The sequence below is a fragment of the Pseudoliparis swirei genome, chromosome 20 (genome assembly GCF_029220125.1).
Source record: "Pseudoliparis swirei isolate HS2019 ecotype Mariana Trench chromosome 20, NWPU_hadal_v1, whole genome shotgun sequence".
In the NCBI taxonomy this organism is placed as follows: Eukaryota; Metazoa; Chordata; class Actinopteri; order Perciformes; family Liparidae; genus Pseudoliparis; species Pseudoliparis swirei.
The window spans coordinates 16,056,585-16,073,737 of NC_079407.1; the positions used below are offsets into that span (position 1 = coordinate 16,056,585).

The following is a 17,153-nucleotide window of genomic DNA, read 5'->3' on the forward strand; positions in this document are numbered from 1 at the left end:
GCTCATGTGCCAATCACAGCGTCAAGAATAAAGTCACATCCACAAAGGCACTGTGTTGTTAGTCGCCGCTTGTCGACAGATAATCTCTCAGATTTGGCCATTGTCCTTTGTCTCAACACCTTGATGATGAGAAAGCTGAGAACAGAAGACGTGCCGAGATATTCGCGAGCGGCACCTCCTGTCACGCTGAGGATTGAGGCATATTGTGCCGAGGATGTTGGAGTCTGGGGGACACGTCAAGCTTTGTTCATTAAAACCTGGGGGCACTTCAATATTAATCCACATTGTGCACAGCATTCTCCCGAGGGGACCTGAACTCCCCCAAATAAAGAAAACAGGCCTCCTCTAACAACCACGTTGCATCGCCATCTTTTGGCGATTGTTATTTGGGCTTCCTGTTTGCTCCCTGATGCACACTTCGAAAACGGTGAGGCAGAAGGAAATATTTGGCTATTTTGCATCAGATGTTTTTTATTTTGGCCGACCGGGGGAGGGGGCAGTGTGTTTCCCCTGGCTGCTGTCTAGTCGTGCTTTTACAGTAAGGCTGACTGTGAGTGGGTGTCTGTATGCAATTAGCACCATAAAGGGAAAGAGAGGCCTCTACTCGATGACTCCCAGCGTGACGACACCTCTCCGCCAGCCAACCCACCAGTGGAATCTTTTTTTCTTTTTCCATATTACTGGTTCGCTCCGTCTTCGTCCAGGTGTTTCTCATACAGACAATGACCGTGTTTACATGCATTCGAATAACTGGCTTAGTCGTACTGAAATCGAATTATCCGTTTCATGTAAACACCTTTGTTCGACTATGTGCGGTCCGACTACGATCCGATTAACACCCCTGGATAACTCGATCCGATCCGGTTGATAATTCGACTATCGCGGCATGTAACGGTGAATTGGATTAGGAACTGGACTTTGCGTCTTTGCGCATGCTTGAGATCCCGCCGCCCTCCTCCTCCCTCCCTCCCATGTCGTGACCCGGAAGTCGAAAGAGACGATAATGTCACTATTAACATCGTGCAAGAATAGTAGAGGGATGTAGCTTCGCCTGGCTCTCTGTTCGCCATCTTTCTCGAAATGTTGATGTTGTTGTTGTTGGTTGTTGTTGGTGGTGGTGAAGAGGTCAAGTGGAAATGGCTGTATCACCACGAGTTGTAATGAAAACAGCGCCACCTATCGTATCGGATATGACATGCTTTCGGCCAATGATTCGAATTACTCACTGCCATGTATATTGGGATAATAGCAGATCCCCAAAAAGATAGCATAGTCCGACTAAAGCAAGATTCGAATTATACCATCATGTAAACACACTGACTCTTAACAATCTTGGTGCTCGGCTCTTGTCTGCGTGTTTTTTGACTGACATATCTGTCTGGCTGATTCATCCAGTTGTGCGTGTGTGTGTGTGTGTGTGTGTGTTGGACACTTCCACTGTTTGTGCTTATAAATTCAAGCAGTTTGTTTTAGAGTGCTTTTAAAGCTGGGATAAGAGCCGAGTGAATTTTTGTTGAATGGTTTGTTAAGGTGACTAAAGTGGACTGCCTGCGTCATTCTGTCTGTGCCCGCCCATGCCCCCCCCACACACACACACACCCACACACCCCTCCCAGTTGTCTTTTACAAGAGGAAATGGCAGCAACTTCACAAAGCAACATGCGCAGTATGGAATAGCAATTACTCGTTTTGATGTCTTCATGTAATCATATTGCCACAACACATCCAAGTCATCCAAGTGCTATTCATGTTATCCACAAACTAATAGGTTTTCCTTATACATCATAGATTATTGTGATCCAATTGTTATGATATCATATAAAATTGGCGCAGTTAAATACATCAAATTGCTAAGCTTTGTGTTTGCTCATAAGCTTCTTTTAATTGAGATTTGAATTGAACTAGTCTTATATAGACATTGTAGCTTGGATGGATGGTTAAATGTGCCTTGTTTTTATGAAATATATATCATATATTCTATGATATACCATATATCTTTACAATTCCTCATTATTATATTTTTGTTTATTTACTGCATTTAAGGATATCCTTTCACATATTCTTGAAATAAATGATTCATTCTTTTGTGTCAAGTCTCAGATGACACAACTCCTCTCATTCATTGATTCTGCCTGAGACGGAGAGGCTGAGACGGAGCTTGAACAGGCCGATATATCACTCTGATGATGTGAGCGCGGAGTCTTGTGAGCCGGGTGCCTCAGCATGATTCACTGCTGCTGATTGCCGACAGTTTATGTCATGGATTTCCCCCGGTTCAGCTGCCTGCGTTTTTTCCCATTTCGTTGACCTGCTGGAAAAACATCTGGACTCACGCTTCCCTTTTTGTTTGTTTAATTGAAACGTTTCCCACGTTTGCGATGACACTTCTTGGATGACGTTTTGAAAGTTTGTAAAGCTGACATCCAACAATGAAGGAATATCAGGAAATGGTAAATTCATTGAAAACAGGGCCTTGAAATACAAGAAGAGTCCCGGAATCCAGAAGGAAGCTTAGATCTTTGCCAACAATGTGCCGAGTGGGGTATAAAAGAGTTGTCGTGGGCAGAGCTGGGTAGGAGGGTCGGGCACAAGAAGCTGAAGGGGGAGGGAGGGAGGGGTGAACGTTCGGGAGTCTGCCACAGAAAGGGGTGGGTTGAAGGAGAGATTTAGTGTTGGGACAGGCACATGGTGGTTGGGGGTAGATGGAAAAAGAAAGGGGAAAGCAGGAGCCGTGGCTCTGAGTTCAAACTGCAAGCTGTGCTCAGAGAGAGAGCTGGAATGTGGCTCGGCGTGGGAATGAAGATGCTCTGACACGTTGGGAGACACTTGACGGATATATATGAACCACTCTGGCTGAATGATGAAAATATCCCGTAAGTACACGACAATTTGTTCCCGGAAATAAACCATGGAGTTAGTTGATTGAAGGCGTTTTGAGAGTAGACATATTAAAGCGTGTGCTTCAATGATGGTGATCATGGCTTGTGGTTATTCACCATAAAATTGAATAAATACATCTGTTTTGTCTTTGTCAGAAAGTGTGCCAAAGGAAGGGATTATTGTTAATCACAAAGTGTTGCTGTCAGACAGAAGCAGCTGAGGACAAAACAAAGGATGTCATGGAATGCCTCGGAGTTGTTACCCATGTAGTTGGCTGTAAATATTTTGTGAGGGTGGAATGTGAACTAACCTTTAAAACGGTCATCATGTCGTCAGCGCATGCGCCTGCTCACCCCGGGCGCTGTCCAAGTGTATCGTATCTCTTCCTGCGGCACTTGGTAACATTACATATCTCAGCAACAAATTGCATAACACAAAGTTCTTGATAGTGAACGCTGCGTGCAGTGAACTGGAAAGGAAGGAGTCGCCCCTCGCCACAGATACAAGTCGTACACAGCTTTTTGACATTCTGGGCCATTGTGTCACAGCCGAGCGGGGTTCATCTCTTTGTGCAACTGTAACTTTATACTGTACACAGTTTTAAAGCTGTTGGTTGTAGAGAGCAAACACAAGTTCTCATTCCTTGGCATGATGCCCGCCCAGCCTTTTATCCACTGGAGATTTCCTTAGAGAGAGGATGAGAGGACAGAATGTCTCAGTATCGTGTTACAGAATGCCGAACAGAGAGGAATTCCCAGCTCGTGTTACTTGCTCCCAGTGGTCCAACCTGCGGCTGTGGGACACAAGAGGACCTCGCGGCGCCCTCACAATAATACAGGCCTGATATTATCCACCTGGGAGGGAAGCCTAGCTGCATGGAGAGCCTTCAGCTCCTGGTGATACAGGTGGGAACAGGGCAGCAGCAGAGGCTCCTGGCAGCGTACACATGTTGACTCAACTGCTGGTTACGAGGGTAAACACTAGAGCTTTTTTTTTGTCATCCAAGGACACAGGGAACTGTTAATATTTATTCAGTTGTTGGTCCGCCTGAAGACCAAAGTCACTTTTTATTGATTTCTCTCTGCGACACAGACGTGAAGCAGCAGATGGGAGTCCTGGTGAAACTGTATTTTTGACCAAAAGAAAACCAAACAGGTGATAGCAGTATCTTCATTGCAAGGTTGCATTCGCTGTAATTACACAGTATTGTGTGAAGAATGGCCGCGGCTCATGTTTCAGCCGTAGTGTGACAGGCACAGACAGGGAGTGGAACTGAGACCTCAGATGTGCCATGGGAGAGCACCTTGTTGCCCGTAGGTGCAGCTTATGTGTAACTTTTCTTGGATGTGATGGTTAAATGCACCTGGAATTTTTAGCATCCTGGAAAGCTGGATAAATCACAGGTACGTGTCTTGAGAAGAAGAAGCAGCGGGAAGTAAATCAGCTGTCTTTTAAAGAAGCACTGGAAGAATATTTTAATGTTAGATTTAAAGCCTTGTCTTTGAAATATGTTTTTTAAATTATTTATGCCATTTTCCACATTGTGATTGTTAATTCTCAATAATGTAGCTATTGAGTGTCCGACTTTGCAGTTAATGATGGAAATAACTGCTTGTGTTTATATTACTACAAAATACCCCAATCATGTGTTTTCTGATTTCTTAAAGTAGATTTTTTTACTATCAGGAAATATTGTTTATAATATTTTAAATCTAAAAATTGAGTTAATTATCATAAAAGTAAACCAGAAATTAACAAAAAAATTATGAAAATTTTCCCTGATAATGTTCTCTTAGATCATAGTGTGAGCATTTTTCTTGTAAGAATTATATTTCTTCATTCTGTTGGTTTTATTTCGCTATTTATTGAACATAATTGCATATTGCCTTTCTTATCGTAGAGCAGAGTGTTTACTGTAGCACCGGCGTGTCAGGCAGCACGTCTCACTGAGGCAGTAAATGGCACCCGACTCTATTAGCATTATTGGAAAGGTGCCAACGGCCTGTTTCCTCTGCTTGTCATCAGCAGCTCTGAAGCCTGCAGACGGCTGTCGGTCAGCAGGGCTGCTGATGTGTTTATCTGAGAGACAATGTGAGAGCTTTTTATAGACTGTAAGGAGTCACAGGGGGCTGTGATAAAGATTATACAAGATCTTGATCTATAGATTTATCATGTAGTTGTTGTCCTGTGGTTTATGCACAATTGTATATCTGGCTCTATGCAGTGTTTGGGACTTTTATTTAATCTATTTTAACTTAATTTAAAGCCTTCAGTTTCTTGTTATATCACACATGTTGTCTGAGAAGTATTGAAGACTGATTATGGTTATATAAGGTCCCATGTTGATTCATGCGAGTGAGCTGGGATACCTCCATCTAAGCAGACTGACCTGCAGCGTTGTCATCTCATCCATGCTATACCAGAATAACCAGACAGTTTGACCCCATCCAGGTCTGTCCAGCCCTATAACTGTTGTGTTTGTAGGGTTCCAGGTGCTGAAGTTTTTTTTACTGCATTTGTTGACACACCGGTGGTTTTGTCAAAAATGTAGCTGACTTAATGCGGTTGAGTTTGAATCTTTTATCTTTGTTTTAACATGCACACTTTCTTGTGTTTCAGAAATTGAGGCCAAAGAGGCGTGTGACTGGCTGCGGGCAGCAGGATTTCCCCAGTATGCTCAACTCTTTGAAGGTAATAAAAATCACTCAGTCTACTCCCACACACATCCGTCACAAAGGGGGAAGATGTTGTTTGGTTAAAAGATAAATGAAGTCGCACACCAATAAAAGGGCTCTGTGAAGAACCGAAAATGCCATTTTCATTCTAGCTTACATTTTAATGTCTGTTGTGAAGCGAAACATTGTTACAGCTGGAATGTAAGATAACGAGTGAATCATAGTACACAGAGTCATCCGCTCAGTCACCCTAGTCCTCAACACTTTAAACAAAACCATGTATTCATTGGCTTCATATTCAGTGCGTCATTTACGCAATTGTCCTTAAGATGCCTCGGAGCAAGGGCTCCAGTCTGATCCCCAGACACCACAAAACATCAGCTGCTTTTAAAGTCTAATCTTGGCCAAGCTACGGTTACAACATAAACATGTCCTCTGTGCTTGAACACTGAAGTCATGGGTTCTATCTGAGCTCAAAGTAGCTCTACTCCCTCAGAGCTTTGTGTCAAGGCCAGACTTTTCATGTGCTTCGGAGCAATATATTTGTTTGCCGACATTTTGAAGATTGTAGTAACAGAGCTCGAGCAACGTTCGCTGATAATGGCTGATGGAGTGCAGAGCAGATAACATGGAATCATGTTTGAGAAAGAACGTTTATGATCAAAGCTGTTATTAGGATGTAATCATGTTTCAAAGCCTACAGTGTATCTGAATTTCTGCCCCCTTAAAGCACAGGCCGAGCCTTGTTGAGCTGCTGCTTCTGCTTTTCAGAAAAAGTTAACGGCTTCACGTGAATGCGGTGGAATGTTAGATTCAGAGGGTCTGGATTTGGTCTCTTAAGTTATGTAAGAGGAGGCCCATACCCAGATAAAGACGTAATGCCGACACAAGCCTGAGAGCTGTTATTTGGGCGAATTCTGTCTCTGCTCATTAGCATCACATACAAAAGTCTGATGGTCTCCCAGCCTCCAATGAACTTCTGGAAAGAATGCAGTTTCCAGATCTTTATTTCCATTCATTAAATGTGTATTTCTTCTTCTTCAGATTCCCAGTTCCCCATCGACATCACTCCTGTGAAAAGAGACCATGACTTTCTGGACAAAGATCTTGTGGAACCTCTGTGCAGGTAACCAGATGTTTGATTGACATTGAAAAAAACAGTGAATCGTCTGTGAGTCAATGCCACGAATCATTTCCTCGCCCCAAGGAACTATGTGAAAATCCCTTTATGAATTTTAAAGTTAAAACGCATCTCATCATGTTTAAAGCATATTTTCACGTCTTAGCTTTTACGAGTCTTCCCCATATGTTGCTGTTACAGTTAATTCACATATTAAATCAGGACACCAGTTCCTATGGACCTTCATCAGACCTTCCTCTGCCAAGACTGACATCCTGATTAAATAAAACACCCATTAACTGCAATTGCAGGAGCATTGGCGTAATTCTTCTTCTGTTAAAGCTTTCTCTCTGACATAACTGCATTAGAAAAAAAGCAGGTGTTTTTTCACACATGGCAGACAGTATTAATAATATAAAAGAGCACTAATGGAACAACTGGTGGTTCTACACATCGCCCCCTTGTAGGGCAAGACGGCTCATATACTTTTTCAAGCCGAGATGAAAACGGCACTTCAGTTACCACAGTAGCCACGACAACCATCCAGAGAGGCAGGCGGGAGGAACATGAGCGTTGCCTCACGCAGCTCAACATACTGTGACTCTAAACAACACGAAAGCAACTCATCTAAATTCCAAACTAGCCACGGGATAAAGAGAAGACAATTGGAAACAGTTCCACCTCCAATGTGATTTTGCCCGCGTCTTCCCAGCATCTCTATGGTAACATAAGGACGGCTTTGTTGTCAGTTACGCCACTGCAGTCTCGTGTGCACAGCAATAAATGCCACCCAACATACTGTGGGTGGAAATGAAACTGAAATATATCATGTATTTGAATGCTCTCTCTGATCCCCGGCTAAGCAGCCTCCTATTTTAGCAACCACATTCAAAGCTCCTTAGGCTGCAAAATCAAGGGCCCCCGACTTAGGAATCATGCCGACGGGTCCCACTAGCTACAGTAACTTTGTGTGTGGCTAACCCCTGTTTCCTACAGCACTGGGAGATAGTTACAGCCTCCATCTAAGGCCATTTACTGTAACAGAACAATATGTATTTAAAGCTGCTAGAGGTTGCTATTATCATACCATTAGAGTTACTATTTGTCTTCAGCCAAGTCACAGTGAGCTGGAGTGTATTTTGTCATGCTGTCATCTTTTCCCCCATACTTTGGTTGGTTCATGGACAGTTTTTAGTTCTGTTCCTTTATATATATCCCAGTTTGCACACCAACAAAACCTCTAACCACCGACGACATGCGCCAAGGCGTAGGCTGTAGGTTTAATTCCAAATATTGAAAACATGACATTGCTTCCCTGACAACTGAGTTCAGGATTCAAACTGCATGTCTTGTGGCTCTTGTCTGACGCAAGTAAAATCAAAAACCCTTCAAAATCACGAATGGATCTAATGATTAGCATATGAAGTGCAAAATGGCATCAAAGACTGGTGCATCTGTAGATTAAGATCTTCAGAAAAATAGGCTTTGATTGGAACGTACATCTAGCTAATCCATTGGTTTAATTTAAATGTGCCCGTCTTCAAACTACTGCAAAATCCTTTTCAAGCCACAATCACTTTAATCCAAAACTGAGAGAAAGATAACAGAGCAACCACCCATTACCGGTGTTGATGAGGTTTAGGATATTGTGTAATGGACAAACTGAATTTTCTTCTGGGTCTGGTTGTACAGATCCGATGCTGATGTGGTTAACACTGAGATAGCCAACAGAATGGGATTTAGCTCTGAACTGGTCATTAGGAAGCTATTCTGGTGGTTGTTCAAAACAGCTTTCATCCTGGGGTCATTTTACAACTTCCAGGTAACCTGTCTTATCTGTTTATTGTTTAATTGTTTTATTTACATTTTGGTTTCTGATTTATTTAATTGTAGTTCTAACATGTTTTTTTATTCCTGTTCAAACCATGTAAAGCATTCTGTAAGTTTGTTTTTTAAAGTTGCTGGATAAATGAGGCTTATTATTATTATTGTTATTATTTTTTCTTTCAGGCGACTCAACACCTTGAACAAGTGTGCCTCTATGAAACTTGACGTGAACCTTCCGAAGAGGAAAGTAAGTGTTGACAATACATTACACGCTTTAATGGGAAAAGGATGCTCTTGTAGTCTTACTTTAAAGGTGGATTTTTGAAAGTGGAACAGAAAACGCTATATGCTTTTTGGAAAAACACACTCCGCCCCCCCCAAAAATACATATTGAGATATTTACATAATCAGAAGGTAGGATAAAAAATCCAGCCAAGAGAGTGGGTTTCATGCATTCTCTATGTGCTAAAACGATTCGGAAATATATCACTGTGTATGTACCTCTGAGGGTTTGTTGTGTTTTGTAACCCGTAGAAAACATCAATGCCTTTGTAAGAAATGGTATTTTCTGACAAAGATTGCCTTAAATGATGCTCTCTGCACCAAAGCAAATATAATGCGGCAATCTAGGTTTCATCCTTATAACCTAGATTCAATGATATTTGAAATTGTACCATGGTCATATGCATGCCTGTTGAATGGGATTGCTTGTTATCTGCCCCCACATTGGAATGTAGCCTGCTGGCTTATAGGAATGATTTATTTTACTGCCATGGTGGATTTCAAGTCAAAGGAATCATTTGTCTGCTGTTATATCACTGTTGGCTGATTGCATAATGTTATTAATTTTGAGCAGCGACTTCCTCCCGCTATTTCCTGCATTTCCTGTTGGCTTAGAAGAGAGGATTTGTGTGATGCTATATCGGCCTTAACTTGCAAACCAGATGTTGTGGTGAATTGTTCTACTCGCAACACAAGGAGGAAAAATGTACAAATTATCTTTTGTGGAAAAGATTTTTTTTTAAAATGGAACCACTGTAAGGTCATTTTATGCCAACCTCAATCATTATATGTGCATGCATGATCTTTTTCTAATTTAATTGTATTTATATGATTGAATTGGATAGTTTTGCAAAGACCTCTATAATATTATATAACATTCATTACTACAAAGACGATAACAAATATTAAATAATATCACATAAACCAAAGTAATTATTGTAACATGTTTTGTTTTTCCGCAGAGTGAAGACTCTGATGAAGAAGACCTGTTTGCTATCAGTGACAAATGGACTTTTGAGTGGAGCAGCCGGCGTTGGTCCAGGTTACAGGACATTGACTGTCTGCTGGGAAACCCCGGAGAGGGTCAGACCTCCGGGGACGACGTGCCTCTGAGAACCACCACCAGCAGCGAGAGTGTTCTGACGGACCTCTCGGAGCCGGAGATCTCTTCTCTGCACAGTGAGAGCAGCGGGGGCAGCGGCCACAGGGGCCTCAGCACAGAGGACTCCGACTGCTCCAACCGCACCGGCTCCGATACTGCAGCAATGCCAGACTCTACTTCGCTCACAATGCCTCACATCCACAAAGAAATTGCTCACTACAGCTCACTCCCTGATAATCACAGCAAGATAAGCCGCGTCTGTGCCAAAGACTTCCTAAAGCGCATGGAGACGCTGCGCTCCCGAGGATCTGTGGGAAGGGGTCGTAAAACGTTGGACATCAGCTCTCCGGTGCTTCAGCAGGAGGGCCAGACACTGAAGACACTGAAGTGTGTCGAGATCATAAATGGAGATGGAGGGGCTCCAGAAATACCGTCCAACAAAGCCCAGACCGGTAGTGATGGAAGCAGCCATTCCAGTGGCAGCGCCGTTAGCACCCCCAGCCTGAAAGAGCGTAAACCCCACCGGGCTGACTACAAGCGCAGCGGCATGTATTTAGAGGACATTGACATCTTCTCAGGCACCAAAGGGAATGAAGTCGCACAACAAAACCGCAGAAATGAATTCTGCTCTTATGAAGACCTGGTGGTCCACATTCCCAAAGACCACAAGCCAGGAACCTTCCCCAAAGCACTGTCCATAGAGAGCCTGTCCCCCACCAATGGGGCCTCTTTCAACTGGCACACAGGCAGCAGGCACTTGGACTCCCCACTGATTTCATGTCGGAAGGAATCCAGGCCTGTGACCCAGTACTGCTCTCGAGGCAGCCGCATCAGTGTGTACGATAACGTCCCTGGCTCGCATCTGTACGCCAGTACTGGAGACCTGATAGACCTGGAGAAGGAGGACCTGTTCCCTCACCTGGATGATATCTTGCTGCATGTCAATGGTCTACAGCAGATAGTGGACTGCTGGTCGAAGAATGTGTTGCCTGTCAGTGAAGGGTTGGCACAGATGGACGGTGAAAGAGAACATACAGGAGGCCTTCAGTCCTCGAGTCAGATCACATTGGACTTTGAGGGAAACTCTGTCACGGAAAGCCAGACCACACCGAGTCATGGGGACAGAGACAGAGTATCACTTGCGGAGACAGAATGCACAATCCTCAGGGAAAGGAGGGACTCTGGAGTAGGTGCTTCACTCACAAGACCTAATCGGTAAGCCTCATGGAATCTTATTGATTGTAGTGAAATCGTGTTTGGGTTTTCTATGAACAAAAAGAAAAATTAGATATTGTTCCTTTTCTTCGCTCATTCATCTTTTATGGCATTAGGTTACGATGGCCCAGCTTTCAGATAGCTAATCGCCTTAGCCACTCAGTGGCATCACTGCAGATCACCAACCAGTCAGCGGGCCAGCTGAGCTTGCTGCAGAGGTTTTCTCTGCTGCGCCTTACTGCAATCATGGAGAAGTACTCCATGTCCAACAAGCATGGCTGGACCTGGTAAGTCTATTTATAGCTTCCAAGATCCACTTGGGGTGTGATTCATGTTCAAAGCTTGTTTTATTTCTCACAAAAAATGTGCCCAAATTATTACATTAGCAGAGTTAATCATGTGTGGCCTTACTGAATTACTGTAGAGCACGGTGTCACAGAGGTTGTGTCAATGTCTCCCCTAGGTCGGTGCCAAAGTTTATGAAGAGAATGAAGATACCAGACTATAAGGATAAGAATGTGTTCGGAGTGCCGCTGATAGTGCATGTGCAGCGTTCTGGCCAGCCGTTGCCCCTCGGCCTGCAGCAGGCCCTGCGCTACCTGAGGAGCCAGTGTCTTGACCAGGTCAGCCACAGTCCGCAGATTCTTAGGTTGCATTCGACTTGCATTTGTACATTTATCTTGTGTTTATAATGTGCTGTCATGTTTTGATGAACAGTGACTGGAGGCAGATACAATAGTTGTATAATACCGATACAGTGAGCTTAACTGCTGTACGCTGTAGGTTTACATAATTCTCCCAGCTGTCACGTTAATTATATAACACCTCTGTTTTGCCTCCAGGTGGGTCTCTTTCGTAAATCAGGGGTGAAGTCTCGAATTCAAGCCCTCAGGCAGATGAATGAGAATTCTCCAGACAATGTGAACTATGAGGACCAGTCTGCCTATGATGTGGCTGACATGGTGAAGCAGTTCTTCAGGGATCTCCCTGAGCCTCTGCTCACCAGCAAGCTGGGGGAGACCTTCCTCCATATCTACCAATGTAAGAACACGACTCTTTGCTTGCCTTTTGTCCCATGGCCTGTTTTAATTATATTGTCTCACTAGTTTTGGATTAAACTGGGATGGCACTGTGACATTGCACCTGAACTAATATTGAGTGCATGCGGTTGCAATTTCAAATCTAGCAAATGACCTTTGACAGTTCAGGATTGCTTTTCTGTGGAATTAATATAATTCAATACTCTTGTGCAGATGTGCCAAAGGACCAAAGGTTGCAAGCTGTCCAGGCAGCCATCATGCTGATGTCAGACGAAAACCGAGAGGTTCTGCAGACGTTGCTCTGTTTCCTCAGCGATGTCACTTCCTCTGTGGAAGAAAACCAGATGACACCCATGAACATCGCTGTGTGTCTGGCCCCCTCCCTCTTTCACCTCAACATACTCAAGAAAGACAATCTCTCGCCAAGGTATTTAGTTTTCTCTCGTGTCTTCTTGTGTTGTAATTTTGGAGCGTCAACACTGCCCGACACTAACTAATGAGCAAGACGTGCATGCTTTCTATTAACTCCTGCATGATTATCTTCCCCTATTACTCCATAAAGATGGACATACACAAGTTTATAGAGTTTTCTCAGCCCTCAGGGGTGCAATAGATTACTCTCTTTCTGGGCCACTTTTGGAAGGACGTGGCATAAAGCTCAGTGTTTTATGAGATCATGCTGTGTACAAACAAAACAAAGCGCTCTAATTTAGTGTGTTGAAGTTGTTGCTAAAGGGATCAAAGGGGTTTCCTGCAGAGTGGAGGAAGGGTTTATAGATTGCGTTTTGTGGAGACATTGACCGGGGACTCTGCTGGCCTAATATATTTGTTCTCCCCACAATCCCCAGGGCCATGCAGAAGAAGTATGCCACTGGCAGACCGGACCAGAAGGATCTGAATGAAAACTTAGCAGCAACACAGGGCCTTGCTCATATGATCATAGAGTGCAACCGTCTCTTTGAGGTACGAGAACCTGTGGTTGAAATGGTACAAGAATTTCATGCCTGGATGCAAAATCCACATGCCTCCCTTCTGTGGGAAGTAGCTGTGAATCTTACATCATGCTTTCATACATCCATTAGATCCCTCATGAGATGGTTACTCAGTCGCGTAATTCATACGTGGAGGCTGACTTGCATGCACCAACAATTGAGGAGTTGTGCAAGCATCTGGAGGACAGCGATGGAACGTACCAAACTCACATGGAGGGGAGACTTCAGAGCCAGCTCAAAGAGACCCGGGAGAAGTCCAAATACTGGGTGTCCTGCAGCAGCTCTCATAACACAGAGCTCTCCTACAAGAAGGTTGGCATTCCTCCTGTGATTGTTGCATTAGTTTGTGATTATTTTAGATAGGATAGTATATCAATATAATCACAATATTCAACTCCCAAGATGAAATATGAACAAATTGAACATTATGACAAGCAAAAGCTTGAATTCTCAAAAATAGATGTTGGTTTCAGATTCACAAGTGAACTTGATGTTTTTTGTGCGGCCCATCCAGGTGGGAGACGGGAACCCTTTGAGACGCTGGCGAGTGTCCGTGGAGGTGGAAGCCCCACCGTCTGTAGTTTTGAACCGCGTGCTACGAGAGCGCCACCTGTGGGATGTGGACCTGCTGCAGTGGAAAGTGTGTGAGACACTGGACAAGCAGACAGAGGTGTTTCAGTATGTCCTCAATCGCATGCCCCCTCATCCCAGCAGGGACTTTGTAGTCCTCAGGTGAGTGGTGATACAAAGAAAACACTAAGCGATATGTCATCCTTTGTTTGGAAGTAGCCATAATGTCTTTTCTATTAGGCTACATACTTAATCTCTTTCTGTTTATTCAAGATCATGGAGGACCGACTTGCCCAAAGGCGCATGCTCCCTGGTTTCTGTGTCAATAGAGCGTGATTGTCCTCCTGTTGGAGGAGTTCGAGCGATAGTCCTGGAGTCCAACTACCTGCTGGAGCCCTGCGGCTCAGGAAAGTCCAAACTAACTCACATCTGCAGAGTAGACTTGAAGTAAGTCCAGCAAAATAAGTATTAACATTTTTTTAGATTTTTGTAATTTTGTCAAAAATAAACAAAAATAATTGAATGTGTGATATTATGAGCATTTTTTTTAAGATGAGTATTTGAAGCTCCTTGTACGTGGCTGCAGGCTATACTGTATTGAATATCCTGTTTTGACTTCAGGGGAAGGACTCCAGACTGGTACAACAAAGCCTTTGGTCACCTTTGTGCCGCAGAAGCTGCCCGGATACGCAACTCCTTTCAGCCGCTAATCACAGACGGCCCAGAGACCAAAATCTGAAACAATTTGGCAATTGTGTCTGTTCAGCCGTGAGATCAAGATTGAGCCTTTGAGTCATTGCGAACAGGCAGACATAAAGCATAGACAGGTCCCAGGAAATAAAGCACAGTTTAAAACGTTTTGTTCTTTTCCTAGAGTATAAATGTTCTGAAAACGATTTTGAGCTCCTCTACTTGCACAAGGACAAAAGAGGACGTCTTATAGGTGCTGAGCATATTTACTCAGTGGGAAATTATTCATCCTGCCTATGTCCTTAGCCATTGTATTCTATTTACCATGATGTTGCTAAACCTGATAATAATAATTATCTTTAATAATATTGTATTACTGTTACTTAAATCTACAATGTCTAGGACATTCAAGTTCTTAAACGCTTCTGAGAAGCATGTATATGTTATTCATTTCAGATTTAAAGCTATAATTATTATTATGTAGACTGTACATATGTGTGTGTGAATATACTGTACATCCAAACCAGATGTATATATTGTATATATGTGAAGGGAGAAAGAGAACATATGTTAATATCCTATATATTGATTATTTCACTTTGTCAACCCTTCTGTAGAACACATGGTACAAAATTGTAAGCTGGTTTTACTTTTCTCCAGTATTGCCATCTTTGAATGGGTGTAATTTTATTCAACTTTGACCTCCTATGGCTGTGAAAAGAATGACTTAAGGTTTGACTTGATCATACCTGCTTAAGGGTACTGGATTGTGCAGTCAAGTGCAGGCGACATTATTTTTTAATAAAACTATAAAAACAACATGTTTCTACGCACTGATTCTTCACCTCGTTGGCCACATAAAAAATACAAAACAGGACATTTTAAGAAGTTCTGGACGTCGACTGACCTGGGCATGAGTTGTGATGACCCTTCTCCACTTGGTGCTCCTGCTGCTTGTGGTTGTCTGTTGCAGGAGCTGATTGGAGCGTCATCAGCTGGGTGAGCCGGTGAGGCTCTGACCTTAAATACCTCCTTTATTTGGCTGCCTCGCTCTTTGGGGGAGAGGATCCTCTCTGCCGCCAGCAGGACACGTCTTTTTGATGCTATCCAGTTTTATGAACTTCCACACAAACCCATACATGCACTTCATGACTGACAACGGATACCTACACTTTGCATTGTTTAATTTATGTTTGTGGCAAATAAACTGCTTTTCCTAGCAGCCAGCTTGCTTGTCTCCCTGTTTTGTTGCAGTCTCTGAGCTGGGCTGGGACAGGCTACATCCTCTTATGGAAAATGTATATTGAACAGTGTCAGTAATGCTTTTGTGAACATGTTTACACTCCACAATCATGTATATATGTAGTATCACTGACTTGCACAAACATATCTGCTCTGGATGAGAGGGCCCTCTACTGGACATTCAAAGAGAATGCATCACTGCAGTCCACATGGAGGATGGACATACAGGACTGTCTCAGAAAATTAGAATATTGTGATGAAGTTCTTTATTTTCTGTAATGATTACAAATCAACTGAAATATTGCAATTCTGATTTATTGCTGATTGGCTTACAAAACTCAAATATCCTATCTCTAAATATTAGAATATCATGAAAAAGTATACTAGTAGGGTATTAAACAAATCACTTGAATTGGAAACACCTGACAAACACTCGAAATATTAAAATTTTATGAGATAGGATTTTAGAGTTTTGCTGTAAACCATAATCAGCAATATTAAAAGAATAAAAGGTTGTAATGATCCAGAATGCATTTTTTAATTGCATTACAGAAAATAAAGAACTTTATCACAATATTCTAATTTTCTGAGACAGTCCTGTACATGGGGAGCTTGTAAGTATTTTTTTAATGCAGACATAACTGATTCAAAAGTAAAATCGAATGCAGACTAATTACTTTGGTTTTGTCTGGTCTTTCCTTATAAATTGTTTGGAAAGGCAAACACTGAACACCTGGTTAATTGTCATTTCTGTCCACTAGATGGACCTTTCTGTTCAGCAGAATGTTAATCTTTACAATGGCAACATTAAATTTCCCCCTGAAGGATATTGAAATGAAGTCCACGTTATTTTGATGAGTTTTTTCAGTTATTTTAAACGAAAGTGAGTGTCGGAAGAGAGCTATTCAGTGCAAAGATAACGAAAGGGAAGTGTTCATGTCATCAGTGGACTATTGGAGCAACTAAAGTAATTTTTTCCATCTTGAAGGATGCCACGATAAATATATCCACATTCTGTGTATTCTGAGTATTAAAATACATTTTGCTTCATGACTTGACAAATGATCACATGTGGAATCTATTTATCTTACTCAGGTGAAATTTGAGGTTGTGGCAGTTCAGACATAATGAAAGTATATTGCTCACTAAAACCATTACAGATGACAGTGAGAAGCTGCTGTGGCAGACCTTACCCAAACAATAATAACATTGCTGCAGGTTATTGAGTCTGGATCTGCTCTTCTGATTCACTTCACTAATATACTCTTAGTGAGTGAATGGCAAAATCAAACCCCGTCCATCGACCTCTAGACCTCGAAGAAGTATTTTGCTGATCCAAAGATATAGCACTCTGAAAAAAAGAAACATTTAGAATAGAAGATAAGACCAAAGTGAGATAAAAAGACAACACTGCAAGATAATAATAGTAATAATAACTTTATTTATATAGCAACAACATGCTTAAAAATAAAAATGATATAATTAATAAAGATCTAGAATGTAAGAAGTACACCTGAT

The 17,153-nt window shown here is 42.5% G+C and overlaps 1 protein-coding gene across 5 annotated transcripts in view; it reads left to right on the plus strand.

Annotated features, from left to right (window-relative positions):
* stard13b (StAR-related lipid transfer (START) domain containing 13b) overlaps positions 1-15,212 on the plus strand; it is a 62,882-nt gene extending 47,670 nt beyond the window's left edge. For 4 of the 5 annotated variants that reach the window (XM_056440558.1, XM_056440560.1, XM_056440559.1 and 1 more), the window contains 13 exons: positions 5,500-5,571; positions 6,600-6,681; positions 8,686-8,749; positions 9,747-11,101; positions 11,218-11,388; positions 11,565-11,724; positions 11,944-12,142; positions 12,355-12,568; positions 12,990-13,104; positions 13,224-13,445; positions 13,648-13,865; positions 13,977-14,150; positions 14,325-15,212. In XM_056440558.1, coding sequence (XP_056296533.1) covers positions 5,500-5,571; positions 6,600-6,681; positions 8,686-8,749; positions 9,747-11,101; positions 11,218-11,388; positions 11,565-11,724; positions 11,944-12,142; positions 12,355-12,568; positions 12,990-13,104; positions 13,224-13,445; positions 13,648-13,865; positions 13,977-14,150; positions 14,325-14,442 — 3,164 coding nt within the window. In that variant the 3' untranslated portion in view covers positions 14,443-15,212. Of the gene's footprint in view, positions 1-2,719; positions 2,874-5,499; positions 5,572-6,599; positions 6,682-8,685; positions 8,750-9,746; positions 11,102-11,217; positions 11,389-11,564; positions 11,725-11,943; positions 12,143-12,354; positions 12,569-12,989; positions 13,105-13,223; positions 13,446-13,647; positions 13,866-13,976; positions 14,151-14,324 lie in introns of those variants that run through there. The other variant, XM_056440563.1, reaches the window with a different exon arrangement.
* The last annotated feature ends 1,941 nt before the right edge of the window (positions 15,213-17,153 follow it).